This window comes from Chinchilla lanigera, unplaced genomic scaffold, assembly GCF_000276665.1.
Source record: "Chinchilla lanigera isolate Chin_1 unplaced genomic scaffold, ChiLan1.0 scaffold00019, whole genome shotgun sequence".
NCBI lineage: Eukaryota > Metazoa > Chordata > Mammalia > Rodentia > Chinchillidae > Chinchilla > Chinchilla lanigera.
In genome coordinates, this window is record NW_004955420.1 from 21,360,420 (window position 1) to 21,377,625 (window position 17,206).

Here is a 17,206-nt window from a genome sequence, read left to right on the forward strand (position 1 = left end):
CAGGACATTCTAAGGCATCACGAAGAATCAAAGCCTTATTTTTAAAGAACTTGTGACTTCAACCAGGTACACATCGCTGAAAAGAACACAAGATGCAGGGACATTAAAACTTCTAGAAAGAAATGGGGGCATAAAGTCAACTTAGTGTGACCAGGGGAACTTATGCTGAGAGACCCAAAGGGGTCAGTGGCAGGGGGATGCACACGAACAGCAGACATGAAGAAGAGTTTAAAGACTGGAGGGAAAAGGGAGAAATCCTTCGCTCTGCTTCCTACCTTGCTGACCTCAGGGACTACAGAGATCCGGTCCCTGCCTTTTGGGTGAATTAGGCAGAGTCTCCAGGTCCTTATGTGAATGTTTAGCTGTCAGCGCAAATTTCACTCCCAGTCCCTTAGCCAATCACCTCCTTGCAGCTAGGACACGGTCAAAGATGTTTCTGAACAGCATATGGACATTTTAGGAAGAAAGTTATACCAGTGAGGCATCCCTAACCTGTAAATCAAAAACCTAAAATGCTCCAAAATCTGAAACACTTGAGCCTTGATAGGATGTCGCATGTGGAAAATTCCATACCTGAGCCCATGTGACGGGTCATATTCAAAATGCAAATGCACTCAAAGTATTATATAAGTTACTTTTAGGGTATGTGTATAAGGTACATGTAAAACATTAATGAATTTCATACTTAAAATTGGGGTCTTATTCCCCAAATACCTCATTATGTATTTGCAAATATTCTATTTTTTTTAAATATCCAAAACACTTCAGGCCCCAAGCTTTTAATAAGGGAGACTTAACCTGTAACAGCTTCTGTAGTAGCTTCTAACTCCTAGGATTACTGAGGATTAAGTAATAGTGATAAAATGATGGTACCCAATACATATGAAAGGCTATAATTAATTTTATATTAATTTCATTAATAAAAATAAGCAAAAATAAATAACATCTGTTGAGTACTTTCAGTACGAGGGCTGTCAGTGGCATATTAATCTCCATAATAACCCTAGGAGAAAGAAGAGGCTGTAATCCTTATTTTACAGATGAACAGAGCTCAAAGAAGAGAGAGAACTGAATTCACTCTCAGAAGTGGTAGAGCACACCGGGGTGTAAATCTGCCTAACTCCACATTCTTTTCTATGCGCAATGAAAGCAACAGCCCACCAGTAGCCCGGGTGTCTCCATCCTGCCACCAGCTGGGATGTGCTGTGGGTTGTGTTCAGGCAATTCCAAGAGGGATGCATGCTCTCCAGGGAGGCACACGTACGGCCTGGATCTCATTAGACACAAGGTTTCTGCACAAGCCAGGCTCGCTTCTCCTTCCTTTTCTGACCCTCTGAGAAAGGAAGACCCTCCGCACCATGGAGGAAGTAAAGCTGACTGCAGCAGGCCTCGCCCCAGTGAGGTCCAGAGCTGACTTAGCAACTGCAAGCTCCAGGGGCACCAAAACCTCAGCCCATCTCTGTCTCCTGGGGGGTACCTGAAACCTGACCTCTGTGTTTCTTGCAGTCATGTTTCGTCTCTATGATTCGGATGAGAACGGACTCCTGGACCAAGCGGTAAGCTCTGACTCCAAATATCCCTCCTGGATCTGAGTAAGGCCAGGGGAGTGGAGAACAGTCTGAGAATTCTCAGCTGTATCTGTGTGGAGATTTCAGTGTTCTGAGATAGACTGCAGAAATCTGAGCAGAACCCCTCAGCTTCTATTTCCAAAGAGCCAGCCTTGCAGTGCACGAGCTGTGGTTGTCCTCATTCTAGAAGCCTGGACTCACACAATCTCAGAATAAGGAAATGTTTTACTCATTCTTCTAATTTAATTTCCCCATTCACAAACTTGCACTGAAATTTCTTGTTGGACCCCAAGGGCAAGAGAAGGGTGCCCAGGGAGGTAACAAGACTGGGACAAGAAGAAGGGAGGTTACTCCTGGTAGGCTCTGGCATCACCGTTGACTTTCTCTCCTTCCCACGGCATGAGCCTAGGATGTTGGCTCTGTCTGCTCTGCACACGCGTTCCCACGCCCACTGCACCTGCAGAAACTTGACACTCACTCACCACTTTGGAAGAGTCAGGGAATGATCAGGAGCCAGAAAGAGGAAAAATAAAAAGGAAGCAGCAGAGGGAAGGAGGCATAAAGTCAGATAGGCCTGGTCATGACTGGTAATGCCAGAGTCAGCTCGTTAATGGGAAGGTTGTGAGGTTAAGGTGGTGGGAGGGAGTCAGACCAGAGGGAGGGAGGGAGGAAGCAAGGAAGGAAGGAAGGAAGGAAGGAAGGAAGGAAGGAAGGAAGGGAAGGGAAGGGAAGGGAAGGGAAGGGAAGGAAGGGAAGGGGAAAGGAGGAGGAATTCTACTCAACCGACTTTATGTTACCAGCCCCCTTTATACCTGGTGCCTTTATAGGATCCCTTTTACCACATGGCAATGCTGAGGGCTAAAGCATTTGAGGGACCAACCAGAGAATTGCTGACTCTCAAGAATTTAGTCAGCACTTGTTTACTGAGTGTCTACCACACACATCAGGTGCTGAGCATTGAGGACACAGCACAGTAGCCAGACAACAGAATTTCCTTCCTCCATGTGGTTTCCATCCTAGTCCAAGCGTCGACACTAAGGAGCATAGCAAAATATGAGTTGCGTTGAGATGTGCGCTAAGAGGAAAGATAAAGGAGGGCAGGGAAGTATTGGATGGAGCTCAGCCTTAGCTAGGGCTGCCAAGGAAGGCGTCCCTTGGGAGGGGACATTGGAGCGGAGACTTGGAGGAGGTGAGGGAGTAAGGAAGCATTGAGTACAAGGTCCTGAGGGATCCTCAGACACCAAAGGACTAACGGGGGACAACGTGACTGGAGCAGAACTGGAGAACAGACGAGGTCAGAGTGAGGCAGTGATAGGAGATGAGATCAGAAAAGTTAAAGGGATGGGGTATGGGATGGGTGGGGATATTGCCAAGCATGTTAAGCCCTATGGGTGATCAAAAAGGTTTCTCTTTCTCTAGAGAAATGGAGAGCACCAAACAGGCTGAGCAGAAGAGTGACAGGACTGACTTGTGTTTTAACAGGATCACCCTCGCTACTGTGTTGAGGATAGACTGACGGACGCAGGCAGAAATAACATTTAGGAGCTATTGACATAATCAAGGCGTGCTGTGACAGTAACGTTGCACAGGGTGAAGGTATGGAGTGTGGGAAGAAGTGGTTAGAGTGTGCATATATTTTAAAGGTAACATTGGCAGACTGAAGCAAGTCTTTAGAAAGAATTATTGATGCTACTTCTCACCCGGCATTCCTGGCTAATAGGCTCTAACTTCTTGAACAGTCAGTGATGAGGCAGTCACCTGCTAGCTTAAGACAGCTATTCCACTTTTAGGGATGACAGTGAGGGCTTCCTTCCTGCACACAAGACATTTATCTGTCTGCTAGGACAGTTTTCAACAGCAAACGTGCTGTTCCTCTCTCTCCCCTCAACCCAGCAGGGAAGTCACAATAGGCTGACCCTAAAGTCCTTTGCTTCCTTCTGCCCCTGGTAGCTTATCAAACAAGTGGAATACCACAGGCCTTTGAGTATTTAAAGGTACTATCCTATTTCCCTAACGTTTTCTCCAAGTTAGAATTGTCCCTTTTTCCTACATTTGTCTACTGTTATACCCCATACTTTTTTGCTATGGATTATTCTTTGAATTTAAGTGCAATACAATTTTGTAACTGCCTCTTGGGTTTTAGCTTGCTTGTTTTGACCCAGCTTTCTTCCTGGTGAAGGTAATACTTTTCAAGCTTGCTTCAGTCTATCCACCTGTCCATCCAGAGCAATTTTAGATGGCGCCCACACGCAAGATGCTAACTTTTTAGACCAAATACTCCTCGGTCTGCTGTGTTCCAGTGGGGTTTTCTGCGCACTGAACTCACTCACTACCAGCCCACAATTGTGTGAGATCTTAGCTGGAACCTGGCTTTGATAATGAAAGGCTCACTCATCAGGCAAACATATCCCTTAAGCATTTCCTGTTTCTTATTTATAGAGCCCTGGGCTCAGGGCTGGGTCATGGTGCAAAGGCAAAAGCTGCCAAAAGGAACCCAGAACATCATGCCTGAGCTAGGACTGACACAGTAATCAAGTGAAACTGAGCCCTAAGAGAGGCAGATGCAGCTTGGGTTGCTAAGCTGCGGGGGTAAGGAGTAATGAGAAAGGCAGGGACAGACAACCTTAGTTTGTAAGTGTCTGTGGGAGATTTGATGACAAAGGAGAAATGAGGAGGACGTTCTATGCTTTCCAAGGAAGCTGTGCCAGATGAGACCAGAGGAGGTCACACTGCTCAGTGCGCGTTCTGAGCACCTGGCTAATCTACGCTCTGTGCTTCTTCTGTACATCTACTGTCCACCAGGCTTTCTGGCCAAGGCAGAAATGAGCAGTGAGCTGGTCATGAAATGCCAGTGTATTGCACCAACTTCTCCTGCTCTGCCCTGCCTGGCTTCCCACTGGATTTGGTTTTGAGTTTTGCTCTTGGTAACACATCCCGTCTTGCTACTTTCTAGGAGATGGATCGCATTGTCAACCAAATGCTACATATTGCCCAGTACCTGGAGTGGGATCCCACCGAGCTAAGACCTGTGAGTTTCTATAAGGGGGCGACTTCAGAGTGAGCACCTGAGATGCAAGAGGAGGCTAGTGTCCCCTGCGGGGGTGCCCCTAGACTCATCTTCTTACCTGCAGCTTCTGTGGGGTCCTCCCCCTTGACCTCCCACAGTCTCTGCTAGGAAAATTGTAGGCAGCACCCGTGAAAGGCATGGAAATAACAGAAGTCATAATTCCCTTTAACCTTTCCAACAGAGCTAAAATTTCAGAACAGAAATTCATAGATCAAAGTAGTCAGAGCCAGAAACAATTTCAGAGCTATTTTAATCACCAGATGATATGAATGACAACAATAATTGCATGTTGGGACTCCAATATATCAGGTATTATATTAGATATTTTATTTACATTTTCTTTAATACTTATTACAGTGCTGCAAACAGCAAAGTCATTTTCATTTCTCCCGATGAGCAACCCAGAACCCAGAGCCCTGGAGTGACTCACCCCCAGTCACACAGCCAGGCCAGAGCTGAGTCGGATGGAGGGCCCTGGGCTCCTCACTTCTGGTCAGGTCCCTCAATGTTCTAAATAAGAGGGCAAAGGGGGAAAGCAAAAAGTGAATAATGGAGGACCAAAGATCAAGCAGAGGCCAGAAGGGAAGATAAAAAGTCAAGGATGAAAACAGACAGTTGCTCTTCTCTTCCACAGATATTAAAGGAGATGTTACAAGGGATGGACTATGACCGGGATGGCTTTGTGTCTCTCCAGGAATGGGTCCATGGAGGGATGACCACCATTCCACTGTTGGTCCTCCTGGGGATGGATGAGACTGTAAGTCAAGCTGGAGCTAAAAGACCCCTTGCCATTCAGGAATGTCAGGGTCCATGTTAACAGCTCTGACTCCGCCTGGGCTTCCCAGTGGGCATGCTTTGCAGCCGGGCTGGGGCCAGGTCATCCCTAGTCTCATCCCTCTGACCTGCTCCTGTGCAAAAATATACATTTGCTAAACTGTTGCTAAGTAAGCATGTTGTTCTGCCTGTCATGAGGGGACATAGATGCAGTATTTCCCTGCAAGAAGCAGCTACTCAACCAGGCAAGGTGTGAAAAAAAACATCAGAGATAAGTCCCATCTTTTCAACAAATTAGGTTTTTAAATGTTAAGAGAATTGGTTAAGGAAGACAGGAAGTAAAGAAGGAGAAAAGGAAGAGAAAAGAGGAGGAAATACTGATCTGTTGGGAGGGGATTCCATGAATGGTCTCTTACTGAATGATCAAAACAGTCAGATGAGGTAGGTATTTTCACTCTAATTTATACAGATGAAAAACGGAGGTGTTGACTCGAGCAAAGGAGGAGCCAGGATTTGTGCCTGAGTTTGTAAGGTCCAGAGCCCTGTACTTTCCAACATCCTGTGTGTGTCAGTGAGACCAGCAGGAGAAGCCTTGGAGGGTGTTTGATCTATTTCCGAAGAACACACGAGATTAGGGTATCCCATACCTTGAGCATAAAGACCAGATAGAACGACGTAGGTGGATGTTTGATCTGCCGCTCAGGGTTGGGTATGACTTAACTGGTGGAAGATGACAGAATACAGAGCTTAGCAGGAAGAACAACTTGATCAAACTTGATCCAAATGAGGGCAAATGCAGGGAAATCTCCCAGTTAGTTCAGAGTAGGGGAAATGTGCGAAGGGTTACGGTGAAATCAGTGGTTAGGCTACGCCTGCATCTGGTCCAGCTAGTGCTGGATTTTCTGTTACTTCCCAAGTGAACTAATTTCTCTACATGAGATAAGAAGATTGTAACTAGGAGAAGCCTGAATGGTGACATTAAGCATTCTCCAGGAGAGTCACAGTGGTTATACGACAACACCTCTTTGAGAGAGAAGCAAACCAGGCAGTAAAACTTGGGTTAGCTTCTAGCTGACTCTCGTGGTCCACATTTTCATCCAACAGTTCTGCAATTCAGCACTAGAGCTGAGCCCTCGTTCCCAAAACTCACGATCTAAGAATCCTACAATCATCTCACAGCATGTCCAGCTCTTCCCAAGTGCTAATTGGAAATCAAAGCCCAGCACAACTGACTTCTTATTCCTTAGAACTTTCCCGGAAAGTTTTAGCTGGAAATGTCCTTCCCGGTGCCTGGGTCTGTCCTTTGTATCCTATAAACAGAAGCCCAGAGAAGTAAAGGACTTGCTCAAGGGCACACAGCATATCAGTACTAGAGGCCATTCACCACATTTGAAGCATCATTCCCCTCATTCAGTACAAGAACCTACGTGAGCTGGGTGCTTGCTCAGACAAATAAGATAGACTTCTATAACCAACGCTCACTCAAGATTGCACTCAGATCAGAAAGGCAACGTAGGGCTGGGGATGTAGCTCAGCAGCATAAGCGCCTGCCTGGCAAGCACACGGTCCTGAGTTCAATTCCCAGTACCAAAAAAAAATCAGGAAGGCAATGTCTCTCCCAAATGCTAAATCTGCCCTGGGGAAAACTATAATTTACATCAGAAAAGTGGAAAACAAAAATAAATACAAATTTAGCTTTTATTCCTCAACTATTTTAAGCATCTATTTTTAAATAGGTATGAATAAATGTTCAGCATATAATATTTGGAGTTTTAGAGAAAGCCTCCATCCATGTCCTGTTGCTGGCTTGATTTTTTCAAAACCCACAGGGGACCCCTGAGAAATCTGGGAATCTCTAAATGGGATCTATGCCAAACGATCTTTCCGATGAAATTGTGGCGGCGGCATAAAACCTAGTGGGCAGAAGGAAGATCCCTGCCACGTTCCAGCTTCCAGTGCATAGAAATGAAAAAAAGCCACATGATGGTGCTGTAACCCAGGCAGAAGTGTTTCTTTACCCCTTCCTGTTCCATTTGCTTCTTGTAGCTATGAAAACAGTAAGAAACAGGAGAGTTGGTTAATGGACTTAGCTAATAGAGGTATCTTCCTTTAAAATGATAGCCCCTTGAGCTACATGAAGAAGCCATTCTGTTCATAAAGGAAACCTCTGCACTGAGGACGAGGAGCTTTAGTCCTCCCGCCCCCAGTGTGGCCACTGCTCCCCGTGTGGGCTCAGCCTAGTTATGTAACTTCTCTGAATCTCACCTGTAGACTAGGAATAAATCTACCTCCTTACTTGCAAGTACACACTGTAGTTATTTTTGTCTTCCCCGGCATCTGGTACGAAACAAGAATCCAATACAAGCTTTCATTCACCATGTGTCTGAAAATGGATAAGGAGATGCACTTGCCTTATTTCAGTTCATTCTTACCCTCCAAAAAATCCCCAGAGGTAGATGTTTGCCAAGTCAATGAATCCATCAATCTTTTGGTGACATATTTTTGAATCCATAGGTAAAAGGGTCTTTAGTTCTACAAAGTACAGGTCTTGGTTGAAATAGGGCTTGGAGGTAAAGTGAAAAAAAGAGCTTCACTGGCCCTCAGAGAGGAGACCAGCACTTGGGAAAGAACATGGGCTCCTCCAGGGAGCTCAGCAGAAGTCTGAGCCCAGGAGAAGGCATGGCTGTGATCAGCAGAGCCAAGGCAAATGTGCCCCAAAGTAAGGACTGGGTTTGGGTCAAGTACACTGGACTCACTGCAGACCACGGGTCCTCATCACCTTCTACCATAGTTTTCACTGCCCTTCAAACCAGCCTGGGCACTATTCTTGTGCTGGAGACTGTGAGACAGGTACCAGGATGGCACCTGCCAAGAGAGATATCCCGAAGTCGCAGCTTCAAACCAGGCTCTACTTCCAGGGTCCGGAAGGCGGGGAACTCGGTTTTCCAGGGAAGGTGTGTTATTATGTAAGGCGTCGTTTACCTGGTGGGTGAGGATGATTTTGCTTCTGAGCCTATCAGAAGGAACTGATTTGATTCTCTGTCTCTGTTCATTATTATATCTGTGTGCAAAGGGTTGGTAAGAGTACGTTGTTTTTGCTGATTGCAACACTAGTACATGTTTACTGTAGAAAATTTGGCAACTATAGAAGAAAATAGAAATCAGAGAATAAAAGGAGTGCATAAAGCTGGGCATGTAGCTCAGTGGAGAGTGTCTGCCTAGCATGCTCAAGACCCTAGGTTCAATCTGAAAAAAAGAACGCGTAATGTCACCAGCTATAGCTAATCTCTATTGACAGACAGTGAAATCTCCTCCCTCCACAGATATTGTTTAAAACTCAGTTCATAATATAGCATACGTTTGCATTCTGATTTTTTCTCTTAGTGTTATATCTTGAGTATATTCCCATACCATTAGATAATTTTAGGAATACCTTTTTTTTATTGCCACCTAACATGAAGTCATCTTCATGTGTCACAACTAACCTTTTAGTCATTTGGAGACCTTTAGGCCATTTTTCATTGTTTTAAATAATTCTGGGTTAAATATCTGACAGAGGAAAAAAACGTTCATCTCTCTTAAGAAAGTAAACTTGAAAGTCGAAGTTTGTAAACATTTAAAGAATCTTTTTTTTTTTTTTTGGTTTTGGTTTTTCTCCAGTACCAGGAACTGAACTCACGACCTTTCGCATGCCAGGCAGGCACTTTTGCCGCTGAGCTAAATCCCCAGCCCATTTAAAGAATCTTTAAATAAACAAGTGATGGACATAGGTAGGCATAGCAGACAGATAGATGGTAGAGAACTAATTGTTGTTCTAACTGACTCCTCTGCTGGTTGGGTGAGAGAAGGTTGTTTTCATCAACTTTGCTTTCATTTGTATTTTTTTAAAAAGTAACTTGCTTTCCAAATACAAGATGAGCATGTTATTTAGAAAGAAAGAAGAAAGCTCACAAGGCAACCCTGGCCTCTAGCTGGGATCGGCCATCTCGGGTCTCACTTCCTGTCACCCCTGCAGGGCTCCAAGGGGGACGGGAGGCACGCCTGGACCCTGAAGCATTTCAAGAAGCCAACCTACTGCAACTTCTGCCATATCATGCTGATGGGAGTTCGGAAGCAAGGCCTGTGCTGTATTTGTGAGTAAACTTCCCTGCAGCCCTTTGGCCCACGCACTTTCTTGTCTTTCCTTGGGCTGGTTGAGCCATTATTCCTGGAAAACCCAGGTATTTTGCATCTCAGCTGGGAGGCCACCCTCAGTGTTCCAGCAGGAGGGGCCTCTCTGTGTTATTTTGACTCTACCAAGTCAAATGGACAAGACATGTATTTTTGTTGGAGTCATGGCCTAGTGATCTCCTCGAAAAAATGATTAAAGTGTATGCATAGTTAAAAATCATCTCATACACATTTTAGTTGGGTTTTCTAGTCAATGTTTATTTCAGGTGTATCCAGAGAACCCTCCTTTTTTTTTTTTTTTTTTTTTTTTTGGTACCAGGAATTGAACTGAGGACCTTGCACTTGCCAGGCAGGCGCTTGTTCTGCTGAGCTATATACCCAGCCCTCCTTTTTAATGAGTTAAGCAGCATACTGTATTCTATGTTCTGTAAATGCAATGGGAATTAAAATCATACATTTGTTTCATTTCATAATCTTATTTAGTAAAGTCAAGGGGGGAAAGGAAGGGAAAAAAACACCAGCAAGAGATAGGAAAGAAAGGGGAAGGGAGACTGACAAGATGGACAGGTGGAGGAGATGGAGGGAATGAGAAAGAGTGATACAGGAAAGAAGGGGAGATGGGGAGCAGGAGGACAGGAGGAAGGGGCAGCAGTGAGAAGGTTTCTCAGGCCGGGTGTGGGGGTGCACGGGAGCATGGTCCAGGTCCCCAAAGTCCTTCCTCTAACATGTACCCGTGACCTGAGCCACAGAGGTCTTCTGAGTAGAGCTGGCCCACTGTCCATCAGGAGCAAACATCAGCAGGCTAAAAGAAAGAGGTTCCACTAGTCTTCCCAGCCCCTCACACATCCGGCTATCTCCCACCTTTTCATCAACCTGTTCTCATGCCTTTAAGTTTGAGGCCCATGGGCCTCTGCTGTTTGCCTAATTGTACTTGTTTTCTGTTTTCTGTTTTTTTGATACCAGGAATTGAACTCAGGACCTTGCTCTTGCCAGGCAGGTGCTTGTGCCACTGAGCTATATCCCCAGCCCTTGCCTAATAGTAATAGCGACAACAGTAACAATTTGTGGAACACCTGTGCTGATCCAGGCACAGGGTACTTCACACAAATCATCCCATGTAGTGCTGCAAAATTCTTGGAAAGAGGAAGAGAGGCTCAGCCATTCCCATTTTACAGAATACCCTGAATTTCAGTAAGGTCAAGAAGTTGGTGCAAGGCCAAGTGAGCTATTACATGTTGCAGAGCCAGAGATCAGGCTGGGCCTCGTCCGAGACCCCTGGCCTTTCTTCCCCCTCACCACCATCCCCAACATGCAGTGCTCTGATATCGGCCTAGCCAGCCATACTCTCCTATCTGGGGATGAGGAGATGAAGGGAATAAGAAAGATTAATATAGCAAAAAAGGGGAGACTCTCCTATCTGGGGTCAATGTCCTGCCCATAGAGAAGCCAATGCGACAAGGTGGAGGTGTAGAAGAACTGGGATTAACCAGGGACTCTGCTCAAGGAAAAATGGGAAGCAGTTGAATTTCCTGTAGGTAAAACCAATTTCTTATGTCCCCTTCCCCTCCAGCAGGAAGTACAGGTCTTGGCTGGGGTGGAGGGTGGTTAGTGTCACTTACAACCACTTTTTTTTTTAAGAACAGAATATATTTATTGAGGGAAAGAAAGCTTCTGTCCAAGAGAGGGACAGAAGGGGGGCCTGAGTGGGTTGCCCAAGACTCTGTCTTTTCTAGGGACTTTTATAGAATAAAACCATGAGAGGAGGTGGGTCTAAGGTAGGGGAAAAATGGACAAAACTATGGTCAGCCAATAAGAATTGTTCAGGTAAAACTGATTAAGTTGGGATCAAATGAGAAAGGCAGTCACATAGCAAGCGGGCATGGATACAGAACAAGGACTTTTCCTGCAGGGGGCTGGGTCAGGGACTTTTCAAGGTGGTCACTACCTATCTCTGATGTTTACACCTAGGGAGGTATGTGGGTGCATTTGTTTACTCCTTTGTCTTGATGTCTGCCCCACAGCACATACGTATCTTATCTTGTCCTTCCTGTTGGCTCCTTAGAGGGCCTGGCCCGGTCTGACTGCCTATAATACTTTTATCTAACTCAGCTGCCTATGACAGTCTTCCTCTGAAGAAGTAACCCAAACTTCCATGAGGGAGTAACAGGAGATGACCACTCTGGCTTCTTCAGGCTGAAAGGGGTCGTAGTTGTTGATTGGCAGTCAGAGATACTCTCCAGAGAATCTATCCAAAGGCCCTCGATAAACACCAGGCATTTTCATCTTGGGTAAGCGTATAGCTTTAAATCTGGAGCAGAGAAAGCCAAAGAAACAATTAAGTATGCATGGGCGAAATACTAAGATCAGCACGATTACGAATACAGTCAACAAAGACTTCCACCAAAAGGAGCAGGTAACGGCCTCCCATAAAGAGGATAGGCTCCGAGCTATGAGCTCCACAAGCTGAGCACTAGTCCCAGGCACTTATAACCACTTTGCTTATTTTTTTTTCTCTTCAGACTGTAAATACACTGTCCACGAACGCTGTGTATCCAAAAACATCCCTGCGTGTGTCAAAACGTGCTCAAAAGCCAAAAGGAGCGGCGAGGTTGGTGACACCCGTTGCCTTGTTCTACTGCATGCTGCTTCTGGGACAACATGTCCATCACCATGGGCTCCGAGGCGGGAAGCGGCTTTGGGAGCTTTCTCCAGTCCCTTCTCTGCCTCAAGGACCACCCTCAACCCATCCCATCCATCCATCCATCCATTCAGCATCCCAGCGCCCTCTGTGTGCCAGGCACTGCACCAGGGGTACACAGGTTATCAGAGATGGTCCCCAGCTGCTCAAGTGCTCTGCAGTCTTCAGAGAGACGTGGGTGTATAAGCAGAACACAAAATAGTGAGATGCGTGCTCTCAGGATAGGGCTGTGCAAAGGCGAGAGTTGAGGCAGGAAGGAGACACCAGGGCAAGTTTCAAGAAGAAGGTGGCATTTGAGCTGTGTCTTGAACCTGCACCAGAAGGCTTTTGTGTGGCATCAAGGAGGACAAAGCGCTCCAGGCAGAAGGTGCTCTGTGTGTGTAAAGGCGTGGAGATACGGCTCGTTCTGGGCTCCATACTTACTTTGGTGTGGCTGGGACAGAGAGCGCTTAAAGGAAAGTGGCAGGCGATATGCTCAGAAAGCAGGGAGGTCTGGCCTGGAGACATCTCATGAGCCAAGTGGAGAAACTAGAAAGAAGTTGCTCGTGCAGACATGGCAATCACCAAAGTGCTTCTGAGCATGGGACGTGATTCCATTTGCAAGTTAGGTGAACTGATCTGAGCATGGAGTTGGAGAGAAATAGAGGGAGAGAAATTCCACTGATATTTAAAGCCAAAGGTGGTGCCACCCTGAGGGCCCAGCTGCAGTGGGTCTGTCTTCATCGCTGCAGCAGGATCGTCACTGGGTTTGTGCTCAACATCTCCTGAGCCAGCCGTGGAGTATTTTGACTCCCCCAGGCTAATGCAGAGAAGGTGAGGGAAGAACTTGGGAGGTGTCAGCAGCACTGGTGATACAGGTGATACAGATGCTGGAGAATGTCAGCAGATTTGGAGATGTCAGCAGCACTGGTGATACAGATGCTGAGGAAGAAAAGGGAAGGGGTAGAGAATGGCTCCCAGCTTCTCCCTTGGCCTTTGGGTGGTGCCATTCATAGAGTCTAGGAATATCTGTCCTTAACATTAGGGGACAAGCACTCTGCATTACAGCACGGGGAAGATTCCACTGAGGAATCTGAGTCAGGAGACAGCAGGTGAGAGTGGTGCCAGCCCTGCCACCCTGCAGAAGCCTCCCGAGAAAGAGGGACGCCTGAGGACTCTCATGCATGCCCCATGGACACCACATGGCCTGTCGCCAATGTCACCTACATTGCCCCATCCACACCCCTTCCATGACCATGCCTTCCACCGGCACACGCAGCGGCCACCTGGCTTCAGGTTCTGTGGCTGCACTCTGGCCGCCTGGCACATGGGAGAGGAGAGGCACACTCACTTCAGATCCCAGAGAGGCCAGGGAGGGGGGCATGGTGCTGGGAAGACCATCCAACATCCTGGGTTGGAGTCGGAAGACCTGGCTATGGGTCCCTGCTTGGCCACTTACAGTCTTAGAACCCAGAGCCGGTCCTTATCCGCCCTAAAGCCTCAGACTTTTCCCTCTGCAAAAAAAGAATGAAAACTATCTTGGGCCAAATTCACCATGACCATGTAGTCATCAGATAGATTAACATACAAAGTCTCTGTATCCTTGGTAGTGCATGGCAGAAGGTGAAAAGCTACAAACTAAATGAGATCTCTTTTTTGGAACAATAATCCTTACCAAAAACTTTCCCAGGGTGGAGGTGTCCCACAATTTAATTGCTACTGAATTTAAAACATTTCTTTTTAGTTACTGCAAACACGGATAGGATCGTGCAAATTATTTCACGTTTTTAAAACTGTACTTGAAGCTGGGCACTTCCAGCTACACTCCCCCCCAACCCCCCCGCAAACCTTCCCTCCAGGGTCCACATCCACTTCCGGCTGCCATTCAGGTACCCTGGTGAAATTCTGGAAAAGTTCTGCTGAGTTCCAGGCGGCAGGGAGCTGAGAGCCCTGGCTCCCAGACAGTGGTATCATGGGTCAGTTTGTGTCACTTGAGCTACACTCAGACATATGTACACAATCTGCTTCCTGAGTTCCCAGCCTGAACTGGTGGCATTTCCTGGCCAGGGAGTAGATAAAACCAACTCTCCGGGAAGCAAGTATGAAAGGCACCCATAGGGCCTTCTCTGAGTTCTTTGACTTTCTGTCTGACTTCCCTCATGAAAGCTTCTGAAGCTTGGCCACACACGGCAGCCACCTGGAGTGTGTTCAACCATGTCAGCAATGCCCTCCCAGTTTCCGCTGATGCCACCTGCAGAGACTAATTTATTTGGAGTGTGGGGTGTGCACTATAATGTCTAGAAAACCCCTAGATGGTTTTAAGGAGCAGCAAAGGCTGAGAAGGAAGACTAGAGTTACCCAACAGTGCCTCCTTGGGGGAGTGACTGCTTCAGGGAGACCTGTTTCCAAGTGTGCTGGAAACAAACCCCAGCAGGGGACTTAGCACGCCGACTTGTACAGGTGAGGGACCCGAGACATAGCGAGGTCGAGGAACTGGTCAGAGGCCACCCGGCTGTGCAGTGCAAGATCAGTGACTCCAACCAAATTTGTCAGTGGCCCACGCACTCCTGTGCCCCGCTCTCTGTGCTGACTTCCAGAAAAACCCATCACTCTGCAAGGAATTCTGCAAGGACAGACGGCTGGACTGGCTGCCAGATGAGGGACTGATCAGAGGCTTGCCTGCCAGGGTGAACGAGCAGTTCAAACTTCAGGCAGAGGGGTTTTGAATCCACCTTGGTTAGCACTCCACTAGGCAGAGAAGGACCCAGCATCCGCTCAGCAGCCACTAAGTAAGATGCCACCCACTCTGGCCCTCCCGCTCCTGGGCTCCTGCCAGACCTTTCTGCAGCCCTGGGCTGGGGGCTTGGTTCTGCTGCCTTCCCTGGTATCCTCCGCTTCCCTCCCGCAGGTGATGCAGCACGCGTGGGTGGAAGGGAACTCCTCCGTCAAGTGTGACCGGTGCCACAAAAGTATCAAGTGCTACCAGAGTGTCACCGCGCGGCACTGCGTGTGGTGCCGGATGACGGTGGGTTGGTGCCCAGGGCGGCCCTGCTTCTTTCCAGTGTGGGTTTTTGCACAAGCTGCAGTGCAGGGACAGTGAACATCCTCTCAGACAGCAAGAGCAGAGCCAGGGAGCGAGGCTGGGAGGTCCCCAGAGCCCCGTTCAGGCCCCCCACCCACCCATCTAACAGTGCACCAGAGACAGGACCCACCCCAGAAACAGGGGTAGGAGGGCTGCTTACGATAAAGCAGGCCAGACCACTGTCTGTCTGGCCAGGCAGCTGGGGACGGAAGGCTGGACCATGAATGTCCTGCACCTGGGTATCATTTGGGGCAGGGGCACTGACAGAGTGGGAGAGGGCTTGGATACTAGAATGCCTGCTCTTTAAGGCACCAGAGAACCGGCACCCGCCCTGAAGTCACACTTTTCTTAGATCCACTCCCCACTGCCTGGCCCAGAGGCCTGTCTGCTGCCACCAACCACTGCATACAGTAGAGTCCACAGCACCTCTGGACTCCAGGAGCCCCCAGCAGCCGATAAGCTGTCCCACCTGCCCACCAAAGCCAATCTAGGACTATACCTTGTCCCCCTGGCCAGGTATCAGCCTCAAGAAAGACTGTAGAACTCTCAAAACGCAGACGCTGAGTCATGGAGTTTACTTGCGGCCCGTCACGAGTCTGCTCTCTCCCGGGCAGCAGATATCCAAGGGGGGCCCTGAAATTGACGCGGGGGTGCCACACTGTGGGGCCACCGGCCTGCTCATGACCATCCTGCTCCAGTAGCCATGGATAGCTCTCGGTCTCCTTTCTTCGCTCGAGGCAGATGCGGCTCCCTCACCCCCACACGCACACACGCACACACACACACTGGGCAACCCTGCCGGAGCCAGCAGTGCATCAGGATTTGGGGGGCACCAGACACCTTGCCTCCCCAGTAAGCCTCTGGACCCTAACACCTGATGCTTCCTGGATCACTTCTGCTCATTCTCACCTCTGTTTTCTCCTCCAGTTTCACCGCAAATGTGAATTATCCACGTTCTGCGATGGTGGGGAACTCAGAGACCATATTTTGCTGCCCACCTCGATCTGCCCCATCACCCGGGTAAGTGCTCCTGCCCCCGCCCGGGCTCCAGCTTCTCTGGGTCCACAGTTGAGACGCAAACAGTGTTCAAACCTGCGCATCCTTCCCAGGTGTCCCCAACATCTCTTATGGTTTGGGTTTGAAAGAGGTGCTCATTTGAAAGAGGTCAGTGCTGCACCAGCCGAACTCTGAGACAACAGTTCCGACCATGGGTTCCAAGTGACCCATGGAGGAAGCACACTGGCTGCATGCACCTTCAGGCCGGGCCCAGGCGGGACCCTCCGACAGCACCTGTGAGTGGCAAGGCCTCCGAGCCCCTCTCACCTCCGCCTGATCCCTCCCCTGGGTCCAAGCATGGAGCTCCTCTACCTGGAGTGTCTCAGCCCTCTTTGGAAATGAAAGAATCACAATGAAACTCCTTTCACCCCCACTTGAAACATTTTCCTCTCCTGCACTGGCTGCTCTTTCAAACCCCTCTCTCCTCCCTCCATCATAAAAACATTGCCAAGGCCCGCTGGCTCTACTCATCCTAACTTTGACTTGACTCGCTAATTCTTCCACCTTAAAAATCTAAGAAAAACCACCACTTTGAAGAACTATTTAGCAGTATCTACCAAGAAGGAAATGTACAACCTCCCTAGCACAAGGATCCCCTGCCCGTAGATCTACCTGAGAAATGCAAGCATTTATTCCACCGAAAGACGTGCACAGAAATGTTTGGAACAGTCAAAATCTGGAAGCAAGCTAAACAACCACCACTAGGAGGACAGATAAACCGAGGCATACGGTAGTTGTGTAGTGCAATAGTATGTTGCAGTGAGAAAGAACAAACTATGCTTGTACAAAAGTCAAAAGCGAAGCAAAATTAG

At 47.9% G+C, this 17,206-nt stretch overlaps 1 protein-coding gene across 3 annotated transcripts in view; it reads left to right on the forward strand.

The window, feature by feature from the left end:
- The window catches only part of Dgkg (diacylglycerol kinase, gamma 90kDa), a 185,137-nt gene that overhangs the window by 63,905 nt on the left and 104,026 nt on the right, over positions 1 to 17,206 (forward strand). Inside the window, exons 7-13 of one of the 3 annotated variants that reach the window (XM_005383282.2) lie at positions 1,507 to 1,556; positions 4,522 to 4,596; positions 5,270 to 5,392; positions 9,425 to 9,542; positions 12,099 to 12,187; positions 15,165 to 15,281; positions 16,266 to 16,358. In XM_005383282.2, the coding sequence (XP_005383339.1) occupies positions 1,507 to 1,556; positions 4,522 to 4,596; positions 5,270 to 5,392; positions 9,425 to 9,542; positions 12,099 to 12,187; positions 15,165 to 15,281; positions 16,266 to 16,358 (665 nt within the window). The remainder of the gene's footprint in view (positions 1 to 1,506; positions 1,557 to 4,521; positions 4,597 to 5,269; positions 5,393 to 9,424; positions 9,543 to 12,098; positions 12,188 to 15,164; positions 15,282 to 16,265; positions 16,359 to 17,206) is intronic. The other 2 variants (XM_005383283.2, XM_005383284.2) reach the window with 2 other exon arrangements.